This window comes from Chiloscyllium punctatum, chromosome 49 (genome assembly GCF_047496795.1).
Source record: "Chiloscyllium punctatum isolate Juve2018m chromosome 49, sChiPun1.3, whole genome shotgun sequence".
Taxonomy (NCBI): Eukaryota; Metazoa; Chordata; class Chondrichthyes; order Orectolobiformes; family Hemiscylliidae; genus Chiloscyllium; species Chiloscyllium punctatum.
The window spans coordinates 15,485,119-15,506,004 of record NC_092787.1 but is presented as its reverse complement, the minus strand read 5'-3'; the positions used below and the strand labels follow the sequence as shown (position 1 = coordinate 15,506,004).

The following is a 20,886-nucleotide window of genomic DNA, read 5'->3' as shown; positions in this document are numbered from 1 at the left end:
CAGCCTTGATCCACTATAATTCACCTACCATTGCAATAGGTCCATGGCAGAAGCCATCTCCCTGGCCTTACAGTCATCGCTGGAACATCTGGGTAACAAGGACACATATCCTTGTAACTGTATCCTGGACTTCCTGACTCGCAGATCGCAATCAGTAAGGAGAGTTGAGAACATCTCCTCCACAATAATCTTCAAAACTGATGCCCCACAAGGCTGTGTACTCAGCCCTTTACTATACTCCTTATACATTCATGGCAAAATTCAGCTCTAACTCCATTTACAAATTTGCAGATGACACCACCATAGTGGATTGGATTTCAAACAATGACGAGACAGAGTACAGGAAAGAGATAGACAGCTTAGTGACATGGTGTGAAGACAACAATCTCTCCCTGAATATCAGCAAAACAATGGATCTGGTCAGGAAGCAGAATGGAGTACATGCCCCAATGTGTACCAGTGGTGCTGAGGTGGAAGTGGTTGAGAGCTTTAAGTTCCTAGAAGTAAATATCACTGACAATCTTTCCTGGTCCATCCAAATCAACGGTACAGTCAAGAAAGCACACGAACATCTCTAACTCCTCAGAAGGTGAAGGAAATTTGGCATGTCCACAATAACTCTTACTAATTTCTTTAGATGCACCATAGAAAACATCCTATCTGGGTGCATCACAGCTTGGTATGATCCTGCCCAAGATGCAAGTAATAGCAGAGAGTTGTGAACCCAGCCCAATTCATCATGAAAACCAGCCTTCTTTCCCTTGATTCTGTCTACACTTCTGGCTGCCTCAAGAAGGCAGCCAATATAATCAAGGAGCCCTTCCACCCTGATATACTCTCTTTCACGAGGCAAAAGGTACAAAGTTTGAGAACACATACCAACAGATTCAAGAGCAACTTCTTCCCTGTTATTATTAGTCTTATGAACTGACCTCTTATTTATTAAAGTTGATCTTTCTCTGCACCTTCTCTGTAGCTGTAATACTACATTATGCATTCTGTACTATTATCCTGATGTATTTATGTAAGGTATGATTTATCTGGTTAGCATGCAAAACAGTACTTTTCTCTGTATCATGGTGCCTGTGACAATAATAAATCAAATTCTTGTACTAGGGAGACGAAGACTACACATAGTATTTCAGGTGCAGTCTAACAAAGGTTCTATATATTTACAGCAAAACTTCATTACTCCTATACTCATCCTCTTGCAATAAAGGCTAACATTTCATTAGCCCTCCTCACTGCTTGCTACACCTGCATTTTTTAAAAAAAAGCAAAATACTGCAGATGCTGGAAATTTGAAACAAGCACAGAGAAAGCTGGAGAAACTTAGCGGGTCTGGTAGCATCTGTAGAGAAAGAAACAGTTAATGTTTCGAAACGTTAACTGTTTGTCTCTGCACAATTGTTGCCAGACTTGCTGATTTGCTCCATCATTCTCATGTTTACTATACCTGTATGTTTGCCTTCAGTGACTTATTGACAGGCTGTAATAATAGGGGATTTTAACTACCTAATACTAACTGGAATATTTTTAGTGTGCAAGTTAAGGAGGAAACAACATTTTTAAAATGCATCCAGCAGAACATTTTTTTGCTAGTATGTAGAAATCCCAATGAAATAGCAGACAATTCTGAACCTAATATTCTCAAATCAGCCTGGGCAGGTGAAAGGCCTAGAAGTGAGGGAGCAATTTGCAGAGAGTGACCATGTTGGTGTTATCTGGGCTACACAATCTGCTAAATGGCAGATTGAAGTTTTAAGGGGGTTACTGCAGATTTCCTTATTGAGAAATACAAGACAAACAGACAAGGGTTGACAGAGCAAATGAAGAAAAGTGATAGGGATCCATCCCAGACGTTAGCACAGCAGAGAGAGTGGATAGATAAACAGAAATTGAATAAAACTAAAAAGATAGGGGTAATCTTCGTATACCAATTAGCAGGCCTAATTGAACAAGTGAGTAGATGGAGAAAGGACCAGGAACAAGTTAAAGAGAGGGGGGGGGGGTCAGAATACAAGAGAGCAGGGAACAATATAAAATACTGCAACAGAACAGGACACATAGAAGCAGTGTGCTGGGAAAAGCACGGAGCACCCCCAAACACCACCCGGAACACCACCGAATCCCAAGTGCTGACAACCAGCTGCCCCCATTTGTGAGGGGAAGAGAGAGGGAGCATTTGTGTGCACACAGTAATAGGAGGGAGGAAATATGAAGTGCTAGTACACATGGGAGCGGCTGTATCTATCACAAACCTACCCTTACCCCACACAAATAAAATGATTCACTTAACCGGGGTAGGAGGGGATAAAACACCAGCTTACCTAAGCAAAACTACCCTCATAGAAATAAACTAGATATATGTATCCTCATGAAATTCTATGCATGCCAAAATAACCAGGGCACCATAATGTGCAATGATCTCATGAGTGAATATAATGTTCTAATCAATTGTGCAAAATGGAAATTGATTTGGCCCAGACAGGACAGTCAAAAGACTGAGATTGGGAAACTTACAAGTCACCTTGAATCTATTAAAGTGGCTACAGTCACCAGTAGGGACTAGAACCTCAAAAAGGGGGGATTCAGAGCCATCTGTGCCTCCTTCCCCGAAGCATGGGCAGTGACAAAGTTAGATACAGGTCTAGTTAACATATACCCAATAAGGGTTCCCAGACCGGAGCATAAGCCGCAATGGCAATACCCGATAAAACCCAAAGCAGAAAAAGCGGTTGTGGAGATAGTGAAACAGAGAATCCTGAAAGCAACAAACAAATACAACTAATTAAAATTGTGAATATACATACAGACAGTCAATATGTCTTCGGTATAGTCCATGGCTACATGGTGGCATGGGGTAGAAGAGGGTTCACTACCTCAGGGGATCCCCTATCAGACACCAATTAAGAATTCAGGCATTATTACCTGCCAGTGAACAGCCAAAAGAGGCTGCAGTAATAAAATGTAAAAGGCCATCAAAAGGAGCTAGCAAAAGCTACCAGGTTGGCTAAAATTCAAAGGAAACCAGGCAGCAGACCGAGTAGCTCAGAAGGCCCTAGAACAAGAAACCATTGATGAGGCTGCAGTAGCCACTATTGAATTAGCAAAAGAGACTATCCAAAGTCAGCAGATACAGGAAGACACCCTACAGAGAGTAATGGAAACTGTAGGGGGCACTCAAAGGGGAGGATGGTGCCTGGAGGCAAACAGACAAGTTGGTAGCACCAGCATGTATACTGAACACACTGCTTGAACTACACCATGGGCTCTCCCATACAGATAGGCCATGATAGCAAGCCTAGGTAGAGAGTGGTGGTGGAAGGGAATGGGAAGAGACGTGGCCAAGTACTGCCACAGATGTATGGTTTGTGCACAACATAATCCAGGAAGACCAATAAAAGTTTAAGATGGGACACCAGCCCAGACCAAGGGGACCCTGAGAACACCTTCAGATAGATTATACAGAGCCACTACCACCTTCCCATGGGAAAATGTACTGCCTGGTCATCAAAGACCAATTCACCTGATGAATAGAAGCATTCCCGACCAAACACTGCTCTGCAAGCACTGTAGCCAGAATATTAGGGGAGGAGGTAATCCAAATGTGGGGTTACTCCTCCAGATCGACTCTGACCTTCAGGCAAGGTCATGAAGATTGTCTGCCAATCGCTCAGCATTAGACGGAAATTTCACATTCCCTATTACCCTAGAGCTCAGGGATGGTAGAGAGAATAAATAGAACGCTCAAAAATACTTTAGCTAAGCCTATGCAGACCTCAGGCTGAACATGGGCTGAGGTACCGCCAGCCATTCTAATGAAATTAAGAGCCACCACGAAGCAGATAATCGGGCTAACACAATATGAATTAAGGACCGGGTGAGCAATGCAATTGCCAGAGATAATAATCACAGGGGGCACCAATGTGGGTCCATTAAAAGACAAAATTCAGCGGTACATGATAGAATTAAATGTCCAACTGAAAGGGGTGCGGAAATCTGTAATTGATAAACTGGACAAAAAGGACAAGAAGGGGAACTCAAAATCTTCCCTGAGGTCCCAGCAGCAGGAAGCCATGTGCTGGTGCGAGCAATGCTTGACAAACCAGGATTTGCTCCAAAATGGAAAGGGCCATACGGCATGGTAATAAGTGGGGCTGCATAGATATTAAAGGAAAAGGCACATGGAAGCACTGGACCCAACTAAAACTGTTTAAACACTCCTGTGCCCAAACTAATTACATTGACCATTCCCCAGGTGCAAACAGGAACGGCAGACAAGGTGGTCATCCCGGGGGGGGGGTATCAAAAACCCAACTGAACAAAACACACAGAAGCATGACTGCACCTCCTGACGAAAACAAAGACTTTGACTGATAACTTTATTTTAACTGCAAAATGTATACACCTGTGTGTATTTCACTGTGTTTACATGTTGGGATTTGAAGATAATCTCTTCTATAAAACCTAAGCTTACATGGAAACTGAACTGTAGAATCCTTATTTGTGGCCACCCTGGATGTGTGCAGCTGGGCAGGACCACCACCCCATGCAGTTGGGTCTCCCAGTCTAGGGATGGGAAAACCTATTTAAAACCCAGTAATTACCCATTCTGTTTTACAGGGCAGAGATGGGGATGCGTTTATGCCCTCGTTCCCAAAAATGACACATGCGTCGAGACACAGTGCACTTACCAGCACTGTACGGTCATGAGGGGACAGTTTACCTGCACCTGCAGCAAGCAAGCATGCTTGAATGTGACCACCGGCAGACAATTCATATATGGTCAGTGCAGTGGCAATCATGGCAGCTCTGCCACATGGCTGTACCCATTCGATACTTACCAGCGGCCGGGGGTCCCCGGGAGATCAGGAGCGACATGGGTGGACAGACAGATGGAAGGACAGGACAATGTATGTTATCAAGCGGCAAAGGGATTTGTTTATCTATTTAAGACGACTTATGCAAACCTGTTAACCTGTTCACTGTCGGGACAATTGCACCCCTTACTGTATCATGCCCCAGTGGAAGACATGTTCAGGGGAGGATAGTGACCTGCTCCATCAGTCACGAGTTTTGTGCTGACTGGCTGGTCCCCACCACTTTGGGGTCATCATTGGGATATGGATCTCTACCTTTGGGAGGGCGCAACAGGGGTCATCAGCGCTAAAAACCAAAATTACCTCGTATGTGGCCTGACTATCTTCAGCAATAGTACCTCAAAAGCTCTGGAAGCAATTAAAACAGAGCTGGCTGAACTCAGACTCTATACATAGTAGACACAGTACGCAGTTGGATTATCAATTAGCACAGCAAGTAGGGGTGGGTTTGTACAATTATTGGTGACAATTATATCACCCTTGTTATTGATGCCTCTTATAACATTACAGAAGCCATCAAGAATATCCGAGATCAGCTAGATAATTTTCAACAGGGAGCCACAATTGCAGACAGCTGGCTAAATTGGTTGATAGGTAAATCTTGGGGACCCTCTTTGGCACACAGGGTAGTTCTCATTGCACTCATGCTGGTATTCTGTATGGGCCTCGAGTGTTTAAAGCTCTGCTGTAAGACACTACTAACGAGAACTGTACCAGCAGCGAGTGTCACCACAGAAGAGCCCCCGACGAACTGGCACTCCTTGATATCCCTCAGGAGGAGCTGCTAAAGATGACCTACCTCTACATGTGAATTAGGTGGTCTGTGGGAGATCTCCGAAGTCACCTCCTTGACCACAATGTGGAGAATGAAGTGGGAGATGGCACTGGGCAGGGTGACACTAGGCACACGGACACAAAAGATGGCCACTGAGCCATCAATTGGCCACTTGACACACAAGATAGCTGCCAGAGCACAATATGGAGAGAGACAGCAGAGCAAATACAGACACTGTCTGGGGCCACCAAAATGCCAGGACAAATCACTCACAACCTAGTTGATTAGTTTAAGGCAGTTGGGGGAGAGAATACACATGATTAACGTACACTGCCTGCCAAAGTGTCTGGGTCCAGCCAACACCTCTTATAAAAATGCTAACAGCTTGATACAAACTCAATACAGAGTGATAATAGCCAGGGCTGCAGTAATTGTCCTTCTCAGGAAGAGCGATTAGCACCTACTACTACAGCAACAGATGTCCGCACAGACATTGAAACTGACAATGTTTGTGCTGAAACTGACAATGACCACGCTGAAATTAACAAAGGCTGTGCTGGAACTGACAGTGACTGCATCGAATCTATCAAAGATTCTGCAACGTTTACAATAAACAAACCATGTTACAAAGACAATAACCTCAGCACTGACATATTGTATTACAAAATGTATAAATATGTCTTGACATGTGCTCTGGGTTGAGAGAAGACACTCAGCTGACCACTGTGCTGTTAGTGTCTTTCGCTCCCCGGAGGTTCAGTATTTCCTTGTACAATAAACTCTGTCGTGAACCCGACTCTGACTCCGAGGCTGGTGATTTTTCCCACAACAACTACAAAACATTGGTCATTACTGTGTTGTAGCCATTGCATTTTTCTACAGCTACAAATCTGATATGTCCAAATCCTTGTTTTCTAATTCTTTATAAAGTTAAAGGAAGAGCATTGTATGCCGTTTAATAATTTACAAAAGTATTCCTCAATCCTGAATGTAACCATGCCAGATTAATTTATTATTAACCTAAAATAAATAGTGACACAATTTACCAATAAGCTAAGTTATAACAAGTAGCTATAACCTTTGATTTGACTCAATGTTTTCACTAACATTGAAATTGTGTAGTTAGTATCTGAATATGAAACTTCTTTTCATCATTAGTTTTGTGGTTCTCTTTCGAAGCAGTGTTGGGCAAGAGCGCACGTAAGTAATTTATTTTATAATTCTTTCAGAAACAAATATGTCATGAGCAATGTGGAAATTTAAATGTTATATTGCAATTTCTGTGCAGTTTTATAGATCGCTAAAGTTTAATATTCGGTCAGTTGCTACTGCAATAGTACTAGCATCAGTTTTGGTCATAGAATCTTTCATCACGCAGATATTAACTTTAAACTTAATTTTCTAGTCTTCCTTTAACAGTACAAAAGTACTTTTCAATACCAATGATTGCTTAACGTTTTTTTTATTTTTGATGACTACACAATGACCAGGTCTTGTGTACACCTTGAACCAGAATGAAGCAGTATTCGAGGTGTTCTGCAATGTAAAAATCTTTTTTATTTTAAATCTTTTTGAAGAATAATTATTCATTTGGGCATTAAATTGCCTCAAGGTTTGTTAATCTAAGAATGCCACAGTAGTATGCAACATGCTAAGGTTCAGTAGAAGAGGATTACATTTTTCAATTTTGTTTGACTGCATTTCAGCTTCTCAGTTATTTTTGCAGAAGTCCAATAAAATCCCAAGTGTAAAACAATCAATCTGAACATATTTTCTACATAAATATGCTGGAATGGTGTGATCCCACATCCATGTACATATTTTAATCTTTATTGTATGTTAAACTAAAAGGGTATATTTAGCTTGTATCATAGTTGAATACGATTTTTGACATATTGTTTGTCTAATTAACAGTATAGTGTCTGATAAACTGAGTTTTACTACCATTTTTTAGGTACCTTGTTACAGCACCTAAGATCTTTAGAGTAGGAGCAACTGAGAATGTGGTGGTTCAAACATATGGGTATACAGATTCATTACGCATTTCAATCAGTCTAAGAAGCTACCCAGATAGGCGAAAGGTCTTTTCAGAGGGACAAGTTACAATAAATAAAGAAAATGGATTTCAAGCGTCTTTACATTTGACAGTAAGTCTTTTTTTAATGATTTGAATAACTAAAGAATGCAATGACAATCTTTTGTGATACCTCCTTTGAAAACTGGAAAGGAAGATTTGCTTTTAAACATTGCTTTTCATTACCTCATGTTGTCTAAAAGCATTTACAGCCAATGAAAAACATGACTCTTGTAATGTAGAAAATGCAGCAGCCAATTTTTGCATACAAACCCCCACAAACAGCAACAAAGTAATGACATGGTAATCTGTTTTACCTTATGACATTGATCAAGGCTAAGTATTGGCTAAGACACTTACCCTGATGTTTTATTTTGTAATAGTGCCATGAAATCAAACAGTGTAGCTGAAATCCCGCAATGCGACCTGAACTTAGAAGCTTAGTCACAGCTAATATTTACATGTTATATTCCTAGTTGATGTTATTACTGGACAAATCAGATCCTAGACTGAAATCTGATTTGATAGATCGTATTTTGTTTTGTTTTGGTTTTAACAAGGTGGTGTCTGATTGAAACATAGGCATACAATGTTGCAAATGTGATTTTAACTTGAGAAAAGAAGTTTAATTAGCAAGAGAAATTAAGATAAAATAGACTAACCAGGCTATTGCTGTATAACACACAGTTGAAGTATTTGATATATGTGGTAACATATAATCCCATTAATTTCCCCCCCTCCCCAAAATTCCTTTACCGATCCCAAAACTTCCCTCTATGGTACCCAAAAGCACCCCTCATACGGTACTTACACCACTGAAAATTTATATCTCGAAAATCTCAATAGGTTTAATTTAGTTGTATCTTTATCTCTCAGTCTGGAAAAATCTGATAGCCTTTCCCTGGAACTTTCATACACGTCAGTTTAAACATTCTCAGCTTGAAATAAACTCTTTAGGCTTTTAACCAAACATTTTGCATCTGAAACTATTATTAGACTCATGGCACTAAGGTAATCTAATTTTACAAATCTAACCATCTCTTCTCTTAAAGCATTGCTTTACACATCTAGCTTCATCCAATGAAGCTATAAGTGCTTCCTCTAAGCTTAAAAAAAGGCCAGAACTTTCTAACAGAAACCTTGAAGCATTACTGTTTACCTTGTTTATTTATACACTTCACCAAAAATGCTTTTGTTCTCTGAAGGCTACTTCTTTATCAAGTTATTTGAAAATAACTCACCAAAGCTACAAAACTACTTTTAAATTAATCATTAAACTCTCCAGACACATCAAGCCCATATGTCAGTAATTCAAAGTTCAGACATCCAAATTTAAAATAAATGTTATGGCAGAAAATCTTGTTTTAACCAGCACCTTTTCAATTGACACTCTTGATAAACTGGCAAAAATTCTATAACTCAAATACTACATTCTACCACAATGTCTGAGTATTTATGCTGTAATTAAAGTATAATAATGATCTGTATATCCCTTGCATTATGTTTCTTTAACTTACTGTGTTTTTACATTGATTTTATTAAGAGATGTGTTGATGTTTTTACATAGATTTTTTGAGGGATGTTGATGTGTCAAAGATTTGGTCGATCAATGTTTACTGTAGTTATACATACCTCTTGACTATCCAGAATATTTAATCAACTGGCACAATCCTAGTCCTGAAGGTGCTAGTTAATAAAAATGTTTGCTGTAGTATGTATCACACACCCTACATCACAATATGAGGAACTTGTATAATTTGATTTCACATTAATCTGTGCAAGTCTGAATATTCTAATATATCTGAACAGTCACTAATCACTTAGGATTAAATTTGAGTATGATAAATTTAGGAACATTATTTAATGAGGTAATGGTGTTTTGGCAATGGTAAACACTAAAAGAATATATGGATGACTCGCAACAATTGTTCATTCCTGTCTGGCATAAAAATACATTTGGAAAGGAGGCCCAACCATGGCTAACAAGGGAATTAAGATATTCGATCCACAGAAGAGACATATAAATTGGCCAAACAGAGCAGCTGACTTGAAAATTGGGACCAGTTGAGAATTCAGCAAAGGAGGACAAACAGATTGATTAAAAGAGGAAAATAAAGTAGGAGAGTAAGCTTGTGGGCAACATACAAATGAATTGTAAAAGTTTCTATTGGTTTTTGAAGGGAAGTAGATTTGTGAAGACATTAGCTCCATTACAGTCAGAAACAAGGGAAGTTATAATAGGGATCAAAGAGATGGTGGACAAATTAAATACACATTTTGGTTCTGTCTTCACAAAGCAGGACAAATAATGTCCCAAAAATGATGGGGAACACGTCATCTAGTGACAGGAAGGAACTGATGCATATCAGTATAAATAGGAAAATAGCACTGGGGAAATTGATGGGATTAAAGTCTGATAAATCCCCAGGATCCAATAGTCTACATCTCAGATTACGTAAGGAAATAACCCAAGAAAGACTGGATGCATTGCTGGTCATCTTTCAAGATTCTTTAAACTCTGCACCAGTTCCTCTGAATTGAAGCATTGCTAATGTAACCTCTTGAGTAAAAAGGAGGTACAGAGAAAACAAGAAATTAAAGGTCGGTTAGCCTGACATCAGCAGTGAAAAAAATACTAGAGTCCATTATGAAAGATTTAAAAGTAGAGCACTTAGAAAACAGTGACAGGATAGACAGAATTGGCATGGATTTAAAAAATGAAATCATGATTGACAAATCTACTAGAATTTTTCAAGGATGTTTACGCGTAGAATTGATAAAGGGTTCCAGTGGATGTTGTTTACTTGATCTTTCAGAAGGTTTTTGATAAGGTCCAACGTATCTTCTTTTTCTAAAAGATTAGGATATAAAATTAAAACTGGGTTTAGAGATAGTGTACTGACATGGATGGAGAACTGGTTGGGAGACAGAAAGCAGACAGTAGGAATATATGGATACTTTTTCGATTGGCAGCCAGTGACATGGGCCATAGAATCCCCAAGTGTAGCAACAGGCTATTTGGCCCAAGAAGTCCACACAGACCCTCCAAACAGCATCCCACCTTGATCCATTCCCCTTACATTTCCCATGGCTAACAGACCTAACGTACACACCCCTGGACACTATGGACAATTTAGCATGGCCAGTCTGCCTAACTTGCACTTTTTTGGATTGTGCGAGGAAACTGGAGCATTTGGTGAAAACACAGACATGAGAGAACATGAAAACCCCACACAGACAGTCACTGAGGCTGGGATCGAACCCGGGTCCCCAGCACTGTGTGGCAGTGGTGCCAACCACTACAAGAAGTGGGTGTCCTTGTACACCAGTCACTGAAAGTAAGCATGCAGGTGCAGAAGGCACTGAAAACACCAGATGGTATGTTGGCCTTCATAGTGAGAGGATTCAAGTACAGGATGTTTTCAAAAAGGAGTTAGATATAATTCTTCAGGCTAAAGGAGTCAAAGGGTATGGGAAGAAAGGGTACTGAGTTCAATGATCAGCCATGATTATACTGTGTGGTGCAGCATCCTCAAAAGGTAGAATGATCTACTGTTGCTCTTATTTCCTGTGGTCTTTCATGACCTGCTGCTTCAAGTTGAATCTGGAAGATTTTGTTTTCTGGTATTGAATCCTTCACTTAATTGGAAGGGGTGCTCTTGAAAGCAGGTCTGTAATATGCATCTGTTTTCGCTGTTTGTGAAATCAAGATGATTTCTTTGCAACCAGAATAATATATTTTGCAGACACTTTGGAGCAGAAAGTAGCAAAAACATCCTTGAAGTGGTTGGACTCAATTGTCATTTTTGTCTTTTCCAATCAGGTATTGATTGAAACATTCCCAAGTAAAACCAATAGCGTACACACAGTCTTAATCTGGGCATAATGTCAATCTATCTATGCTAGAGCCCTAGTTGTGAATGCATCTGGTTGATCTTGCTGCATTAGGGTTGCTCCAAGTCCTGATTCATTGACATCACATTGCAAGGTGACTTCATTATCAATTTCCGCATTGGCATTGTCGTCACTCATTGGTTGATTTTAGTGAATGCTGCATGATGTACCAGTGTCTATCTAACACTTTCTATTGATCTGATGTTCCCACGGCAGTCCACATTCCACAGTCACAAGTCAAATATGACCTGTTGCCTTGACTTAACTAAACTAACTTGTTGTATGGTGTATACCATTTATCAGTATCTTCAGTTAGTATCTATCCAGTTGCCATTTGTACTTTTGTTGACCTTTTTTTGCCATACATTTGTGTGCAAAATGATTCAGTTTTTTGTAACAACAGTACTATTTTTTCCACTCTGGACACCCCCTTCTTGTCTCTGGCAGGATAGTTCTGCAGATTTATATCCTGCCTTTGTCCTTAATTATTCTGTTGGTGTGCCAAGAGTATGCAAGACATGGCACAACCTTGGCACTTAGTCATAGAGTCATAGAGATGTACAGCATGGAAACAGACCCTTCGGTCCAACCCATCCATGCCGACCAGATATCCCAACCCAATCTAGTCCCACCTGCCAGCACCCGGCCCGTATCCCTCCAAAACCTTCCTATTATATACCCATCCAAATGCCTCTTAAATGTTGCAATTGTACCAGCCTCCACCACATCCTCTGGCAGCACATTCCATACACGTACCACCCTCTGTGTGAAAAGGTTGCCCCTTAGGTCTCTTTTATATCTTTCTCCGCTCACCCTAAACCTATGCCGTCTAGTTCTGGACTCCCCAACCCCAGGGAAAAGACTTTGCCTATTTATCCTATCCATGCCCCTCATAATTTTGTAAACTTCTATAAGGTCACCCCTCAGCCTCCGACGCTCCAGTGAAAACAGCCCCAGCCTGTTCAGCCTCTCCCTGTAGCTCAGACCCTCCAACCCTGGCAACATCATTGGAAATCTTTTCTGAACCCTTTCAAGTTTCACAACATCTTTCGGATAGGAAGGCGATCAGAATTGCACACAATATTCCAACAGTGGCCTAACCAATGTCCTGTACATCCGCAACATGACCTCCCAACGTCTGTACTCAATACTCTGACCAATAAAGGAAAGCATACCAAACGCCTTGTTCACTATCCTAACTACCTGCGACTCCACTTTCAAGGAGTTATGAACCTGCACTCCAAGGTCTCTTTGTTCAGCAACACTCCCTAGGACCTTACCATTAAGTGTATAAGTCCTGCTAAGATTTGCTTTCCCAAAATGCAGCACCTCGCATTTAGCTGAATTAAACTCCATCTGCCACTTCTCAGCCCATTGGCTCATCTAGTCAAGATCCTGTTGTAATCTGAGGTAACCCTCTTCGCTGTTCACTACACCTCCAATTTTGGTGTCATTTGCAAACTTACTAACTGTACCTCTTATGCTCGTATCCAAATCATTTATGTAAATGACAAAAAGTAGAGGGCCCAGCACCTTGTCGCACTCCACTGGTCACAGGCCTCCAGTCTGAAAAACAACCCTCCACCACCACCCTCTGTCTTCTACCTTTGAGCCAGTTCTGTATCCAAAAGGCTATTTCTCCCTGTATTCCATGAGATCTAACCTTGCTAATCAGTCTCCCATGGGGAACCTTGTCGAACGCCTTGCTGAAATCCATATAGATCACATCTACTGCTCTGCCCTCATCAATCTTCTTTGTTACTTCATCAAAAAACTCAATCAAGTTTGTGAGACATGATTTCCCACACACAAAGCCATGTTGACTATCCCGAATCAGTCCTTGCCTTTCCAAATACATGTACATCCTGACCCTCAGGATTCCCTCCAACAACTTGCCCACCACTGAGGTCAGGCTCACAGGTCTATAGTTCCCTGGCTTGTCTTTACCACCCTTCTTAAAAAGTGGCACCACGTTTGCCAACCTCCAGTCTTCCGGCACTTCACCTGTGACTATTGATGATACAAATATCTCAGCAAGATGCCCAGCAATCACTTCTCTAGCTTCCCACAGAGTTCTCGGGTACACCTGATCAGGTCCTGGGGATTTATCTACCTTTACCCGTTTCAAGACATCCAGCACTTCGTCCTCTGTAATCTGGACATTTTGCAAGATGTCACCATCTATTTCCCTACAGTCTATATCTTCCATATCCTTTTCCACAGTAAATACTGATGCAAAATATTCATTTAGTATCTCCCCCATTTTCTGCAGCTCCACACAAAGGCTGCCTTGCTGATCTTTGAGGGGCCCTATTCTCTCCCTAGTTACCCTTTTGTCCTTAATATTTGTAAAAACCCTTTGGATTCAAGGTCAATTGCTCTCCCAAGTGTAAGTCTGTCTTTTCTCAATAGGTATGCTTTAACCTTTAACTTTTGTATCAGTTATACCTAAAAGTCACCATAATGCCAGAGAACCATAGTGTTGATCAGAGAGATGATGGGTGGTGAGTTTAACCAGAGGGTCACTGTACCTCAGGCAAGAGAAGATACTATCCTGTCTCTAATTAGCTCACACTTTAATTGCACAAATTCACAGTTTTTGACAAGTTGGATCAATTGTATTGATCTATGGATTCTTTTTCACATTGTTCCCTAGTATTAAGTATATACTATTCAAATGTGATGTTTACTTGGGGCTAAAAGTGAGCCTTTGTCGACACTTTTGAAATTTCTATCTTGTATTCTTTCTGTTCTTCCAAGAGGTTTAGGGGAGAATACATTTTGAAACAAGTTCTTCCCAGAAGTGATAAAGAATATTAATGTGTTCCTGTTCAACAAGTCCATAACTATTGCTACCAAAGGACATGGGAAAATTGCCAGTTGTCTCTCACATCCCCTGCAATTTGAAGTAGAGCTGGCAAAGAAACAGTAGCAGCCATTTTCTCTTAAGCAATATCTTCATTTGTTTATTTGCGTTTTTCAGTAGCAGCTCGCAGCTGTGCTTTCATTTTTGGGTACTCATCTCAGTAACTCTTCTGTCACTACATTTCGAATATACAACATTTTAGGTATATGTCCATGAACAGTCCTAAACTGTGGAATTTATCTTTGATTCTGTATACCATGCCAGTGTTTAATGAGTTAATGAAGATTCTTTCTTTTTCTCAATGCCATAAAGTTTAAACTAGATAAGGAGCTTTCAGGTAGCGTGGCACTCAGTTCCAGATTTGTCTGCTTTTGCTGCACTCATCAGATGTTAGGTGAACATAATGATAAGCTCACAAGGTGCTCTCATCAAAATTCCATTATGGCATTGAAATTGAACCTATTCCTTATTATTATTTCAACAAAAACAACCCAATGTCAGCTGAGCCTGTGGTTTGAATGCTGTAAGGGTCAATGAAGAAAAGAAAAAGGCTGCACTATCAGAAATCACATAAGCGCTGTTTTGATGCATAACTCACAGGTAATATTTTAATTAGTAACAAATTACAGTATATTAAAAATTGAGGATGTTTATAGCCATTGACCTTTATACAACTGTGGGCTATTACTCAAACAAATATAACAAATGATTGTAGGGTAAAAATGCAGAAAAATTCAATGTTTCTTGGTTTTTGACTCCTAATAAGTCTGAAAGTTTGAAGATACAAAACTGAAATCACAAAGGAAAAATTAAGTTTGGAACTGAACTTCTTTATGCATTAAACTCTTTAAATGATTGAACCTTTCATTTATGTGAAGTATTGGAAAATCCAATAATCAAATTTTGAAGTGCAGTCACATCATACAAATGTCAAAAGCATTAGTTGTGCATTATCAAAAGTAAAAAATAAATGTGGTTTTATTTTATATAGATCTCACCAAAAGATTTACCTAGAAAGAAAAATGAACAACAATATGTGTACTTAAGAGCACTTTCTGCAGACTTTAATCAAGAGGAAAAAGTGCCAGTGACTTACCATAACGGATTACTCTTTATCCAGACTGACAAACCTGTTTATACACCTGATCAATCAGGTATGAGTCTTAATCTTAATTTTCCAACTACAGAGTTCTCCCCTCAATTAGATATAAGTCACATTCTCAACTGAACCTCATGCTTTAATTTGTTATGTTCGTTATCCACAGTAAAATCCTCCCTCGTTTTATATGTGATAACCTTTTCTCTTTGTCCCCTCTATAACAACCTTTTAGGATGGATATTGTGTACATTATCTTGGATGGGTGTACATAGGTGGAGATTCAAGGGGAGCAGGTAAAATGGTATTACGTGCAAGAGAAATATGCCCAAAAGAAAAGATAATGAGGCACCATTTTTCCAGTTCCATATAGAAGAAGGATGTCAAAGATTTGTCCTTAGTGGTACAGTATCTGACGCCCCATGTAGAGTAAGTGGGCTCACTTTGGAAAAGGTTAAAAATCACCCAACACCAGATTATACTCCAAAAGGTTTATTTGGAAGCATTAGCTTTCAGAGGACTGCTCCTTCATCAGGTAGTTGTGGAGTAGGACCATAAGTCACGGAACCTAAAGTAAAAGATTACAGTGTCATGCAGCTGAGATGATATATTGAACAGACCTAGATTGTTGTTAAGTCTTTCATATTTTAGAAGATTCACTCTGGAAAGTCACCAGTGGGTGCAATGCCAGTGTGATTGCCAGCCTCGTGGACTGTTATTTTTGGAATTGTTTCTCTAGCTCAATTTCAGGGAGCTTAGGATAAGCATAGAAAAGGGAGAGTAAAGAATCTTGCCAGTGAAACTAAAGAAAAATAAATAGCAGAAAGTAACTGTTAAACTTGAAAACTGCATTACTTTTAGCTTCATTCAAATGATTTATTGCTCTATTTACATAGTGAAATTTCGAATTTATTCACTGAATGAAGAAATGAAACCAGCCAGAAGACCAGTTGCTATCACTTTTCAGGTGAGTTCCTTAAATTTAGAGAATGATTAATATATTGAGGTTCAGTTAAAGTGTTATAGTTATAAATCATGAATTTTTATGCCAAAATGTAACATAACAGCAGCAGAAATCTGACATTCAAATAAGTGTAAAGCTGACAACTTTAGGCATAATTGCAGAAACGATCACTTCATATGCAGCATGTGTGTTGAAAATCTCTTTCATAAATACTTTATTTTAAAGTTGTTATTAATAAATACTTATGAAGAAGTATCTAAACCTTGATGAAGAAAAGTAAATTAAAACAATTATGTTTGTTTTGCTAATAAGGATCCAGAGGGAGTTAAAGTAGATTACGCTGAATATGAAGATATTACTGGAATAATCTCAGCACCTGACTTCAAGATTCCATCTAATCCTAAGTAAATTGTTATGTAAATTTTTATTGTTAGTGCTTTGATAAACACAAAGAAGGTACACATTTATACTTTTTGGAAATTCTACTAGTAAACTGCTGATTTTAAACAAGTCTCAGGATTCTTTCATATGAACCTGAAAGACCAATTACACTTCTACCATGGCATGCATGGTTTACAGGGCCAGGTAAATTTTAAATTCCAATTTTGTTACTTTGAATACAATGTCATGAAGGTGCTGCTCTATAATTGAAGTAAAATTGCATTAATGGTGCAAAGTTGAATAAACTTTATGTGATTTCTCAGAAACAGTGCAGTTAATCTGAATGGTTGATGTATGCCACAGGCCAAAGATTCTCCACTGTAACATCCCTGAACCAGATAAACAGAAACAAGTTCCAACTTAACAAAAAAAACTTAGCATTTACTATATACCAAAAAAACTTACATCAAATATGCATTGAAAAACTTGCATAAGATCTATAATTCTTAATTTGCTCTTTGCAAAATTACTTCATTTGGAAGGTGTGCATTTTTGTTCTTGTTTCCATGCATTTGTAAATTTCATTGGATATTTCCTTTGCTTAGCTTTCATAACTTTAGAACAATTAGAAAAAATAAATTTTGAGACTAAAAGACCATAAGACATAGGAGCAGAAATTAGGCCAATCAGCCCATCAAGTCTGCTGCACCATTCAATCATGGTTGAAAGGTTTTTCAACTTCATTTTCCCACTTTCTCTTCTTAACCTTTGATCCTCTTGACAATCGCGATCTTATCTATCTCTGTTTTAAATGTACTCAATGACCTGGCCTCCACAGCCTTCATTGACAATGAATGCCACAGATTCACCATTCTATTGCTAAAGAAGTTTCTCCTTATCTCCATTCTAAAGGGTCTTCCCTTTACTCTAAGGGTGTGCCCTTGAATCCTCGTCTTTCCTGCCAATGGAAACATCTTCCCAATGTCCACTCTGTCCAGGCCGTTCAGTATTCTGTAAGCTTCAATCAGATGCCCCATGCCCCCTCATCCTTCAAACTCCACTGAGTACAGACCCAGCGTCCTCAAATGTTCCTCATATGTTAAGCCTTTCATTCCTGGGATCATTCTTGTGTACCTCCTCTGGACCCTCTCCAGGGCCAATACATCTTTCCTGAAGTAAGGGGTCAAAAATTGCTCACAATACTCTGAATGAAGTCTGAGCAGAGCCTTATGAAGCCTCAGAAGTACATGTCTAAATTACATTTGAATTAAATTGTTTATTTAAGAAACGTGAAAAAAATTGTTTGGGAATTCATTTCCCTTTTTTTCACTTAATAGACTATGGTTCTGAGCAGGCCACCAATATCACCCCTCCCAACTCACATTTTAAATGTCCTCACTGTTATTTTTTAGAATTTTCTTGCCTAATGGTTTGGGCTATCAGACACCCCAAATAACTTACAATTCTCCTCTTTATCACCAAGAAGCTAATTTGATTGGCAACATAATTTAAATTTGTGTTGAATAAAAATCTAGATCACAGTGACATAATAATATTTTGAGCAAGAGAAATTTTAATGCATCTGACCTACCCTTCCAAATCCATCAGATTATTTATTATTTTCCTATCTATGCATTTCCTGATGGGAATTCAGTCAATACTTTTAATTCCATCATGATTTTCTTTTCCACAATGCATGCTGATAAAATAATCTACTTTTTTTCACTATTATATTAAAATAAGTTGTCTATATTTCATGTATTTCTTTGATGCTCATAATTTAAACTTGTGTTTCTTAGTCCTCAGCAGCAGAGCAGAAATGGTATGTCCATTATATAATTGTCTAACAGATAATCTGAAATGTATTTGCAAAACACAACCACTTATGTAGAGCTCAGATGAATTAAGAATACTGTTTAATTTAAATTGCACTGATTTTTCTTTTCAGGTATGGTTTGTGGAAAATAGAAGCTGTATACAAAAATGACTTCTCAACATCTACTTCAACACAATTCGAGATCAAAGAATATGGTAGATCAGTACTTAAAATTCTAACATTAGCTAGGCGAAATGAGTATGAATTCTCTGAATTATTTTTAATTTGCAAAAAGCCTCAACAGGAAAGTTGATTTTGCACTAAAGAACCGCTTTAAGTTGTAACAGTCCATCGATACACATTTTATGTGTTCACTGAGATCATCAAACTTTAATCTTTGAAAAGTGTGGTTTCATTTAGAGAGATGTTATTAGATCATAGAATGGTTACTACACCTGCAGAGGGATTTACCAGAACTTAGAAAATATTTCCTGTTCATTTGACATTGTATTTTATTGAAAAATAAGGCATTCTCTTTGACTGAATTACACTCTGATTGTTGCTTGGAAGAAAAACATTCTTCTTGTCAGATTATATAATGCCACATGGCAAATCTTTCTAAAGATCCTTAGCAATAGATAAAAGCAAGAATATATTTAAACTGAAGAGGAATGTGTTCACTAATCAGGAAAGTCAAAATGTGAAGGAACAAAAATGTTAGCAACTAGGGAAACAATCGCTTCTTTTTAAATCAACAAGTTCAAGCTACTTTTTCTGTTTTAATGCGAAGAGTATGGGTTATTCAACATCTCATTACCAAATAATGGTATTAACCACTAATAAGTTAATGATAGTTGCAGATTAATTCCTCATTAATTTTGAATTAAATAGATCAAATTTTCTTGCATGTTTAAAAATTGATTGCATAATTCTGTAATGATAGTTTGGATATGTCAATAATACTTTAAGGAAATGTGTTTTGAGCTAATATACTTTAATGTACAGAGTCATGGAAGTCTGTGATGCAGAAGTAGGCCATTTTGCCCATTGTACCTGCACCAGCTTGTGAAATGAGCATTATTACCAATGGTCCATCTCCTAGTTTTTTGCATATTATTTTTATCCAAATAAATTCCAATGATCTCATGAATGCTTGGATTGAATCTAACTCCATCACCTTTCCAGGCTGTGCATTCCATTTTCTAAATAAAAACCAAAAGAACTGCAGATGCTGTAAATCAGAAATAAAAATAGAAGTTGCAGGAAAAGCTCAGCAGGGATGGCAGCATCTGTGGAGAGAAATCCGAGTTAAAAGGGTCATTGGACCCGAAACGTTAACTTTGATTTTTCTTCACAGATACCGCCCAGACTTGCTGAGCTTTGTTGCATTCCATTTTCTAACTACTCGCTGAGAGAAAAGATTTTCCTCTCTTCACCTTTAGCTCTTTTGCAGGTTACTTTAAATCTACTCCCTCTTCTTCTTGTTCGAGTGGGAACAATTTCTTCTGATCTATTCAGCTCAATCATGATTTTGAAAATCTCTATCAGATCTCTTTTTGGTCTTCAGCTCTCCAAGGAGAAGAATCTCAACTTCTTCAATCTGTCCTCATAAATGAAGTTCCTCCTGCCTGGATCCACTCTTGTAAACCACTTTTGTGGTCTCTCCAATATGTTCACATCCTTCCTACATTGTGGCATCCAGAACTATATAAGAGTTACAACATACAGGTGGAGTGATGCTTATCATCTCAACTTCTCTCACCAATTCCATCTCATCACCTTAGTTGACTCTGAGAAGGAAGAGACCAAAAGAAAAGTACTGTGGATGCTAGAATTCTGAAACAAAACATGACATGCTGGAAATACTCGGATTGATAGCAGCTGCAGAGAGAGAAACAAAATTAATGTTTCGCATTCATCAACGTTCTGTGAGATCTGTTGAGTAGGTTCAGCACTTACTGCTTCAATTTAGGAAGAATTGTGGACAGAAATTCTCCTCCTTGGTGTGGTGGAAGTATAGGACAAAAGATAGGGCAAAAAATTAAAATATTCACAAGGTCAAGTAAAATTTTCTTGATTTTCACTTCAAGCCTTAAATAGCAAAATCAGGATCTCACTCTTGACTGGCGACTACTTT

General features: G+C 38.8%; 1 protein-coding gene across 1 annotated transcript in view; it reads left to right on the top strand.

The window, feature by feature from the left end:
* Nucleotides 1-6,708: 6,708 nt before the first annotated feature.
* The window catches only part of c5 (complement component 5), a 128,486-nt gene continuing 114,308 nt past the window's right edge, over nucleotides 6,709-20,886 (top strand). Inside the window, exons 1-6 of the mRNA XM_072566111.1 lie at nucleotides 6,709-6,858; nucleotides 7,613-7,805; nucleotides 15,484-15,646; nucleotides 16,485-16,555; nucleotides 16,865-16,956; nucleotides 18,882-18,964. Of these exons, the coding sequence (XP_072422212.1) occupies nucleotides 6,794-6,858; nucleotides 7,613-7,805; nucleotides 15,484-15,646; nucleotides 16,485-16,555; nucleotides 16,865-16,956; nucleotides 18,882-18,964 (667 nt within the window). The 5' untranslated portion in view covers nucleotides 6,709-6,793. The remainder of the gene's footprint in view (nucleotides 6,859-7,612; nucleotides 7,806-15,483; nucleotides 15,647-16,484; nucleotides 16,556-16,864; nucleotides 16,957-18,881; nucleotides 18,965-20,886) is intronic.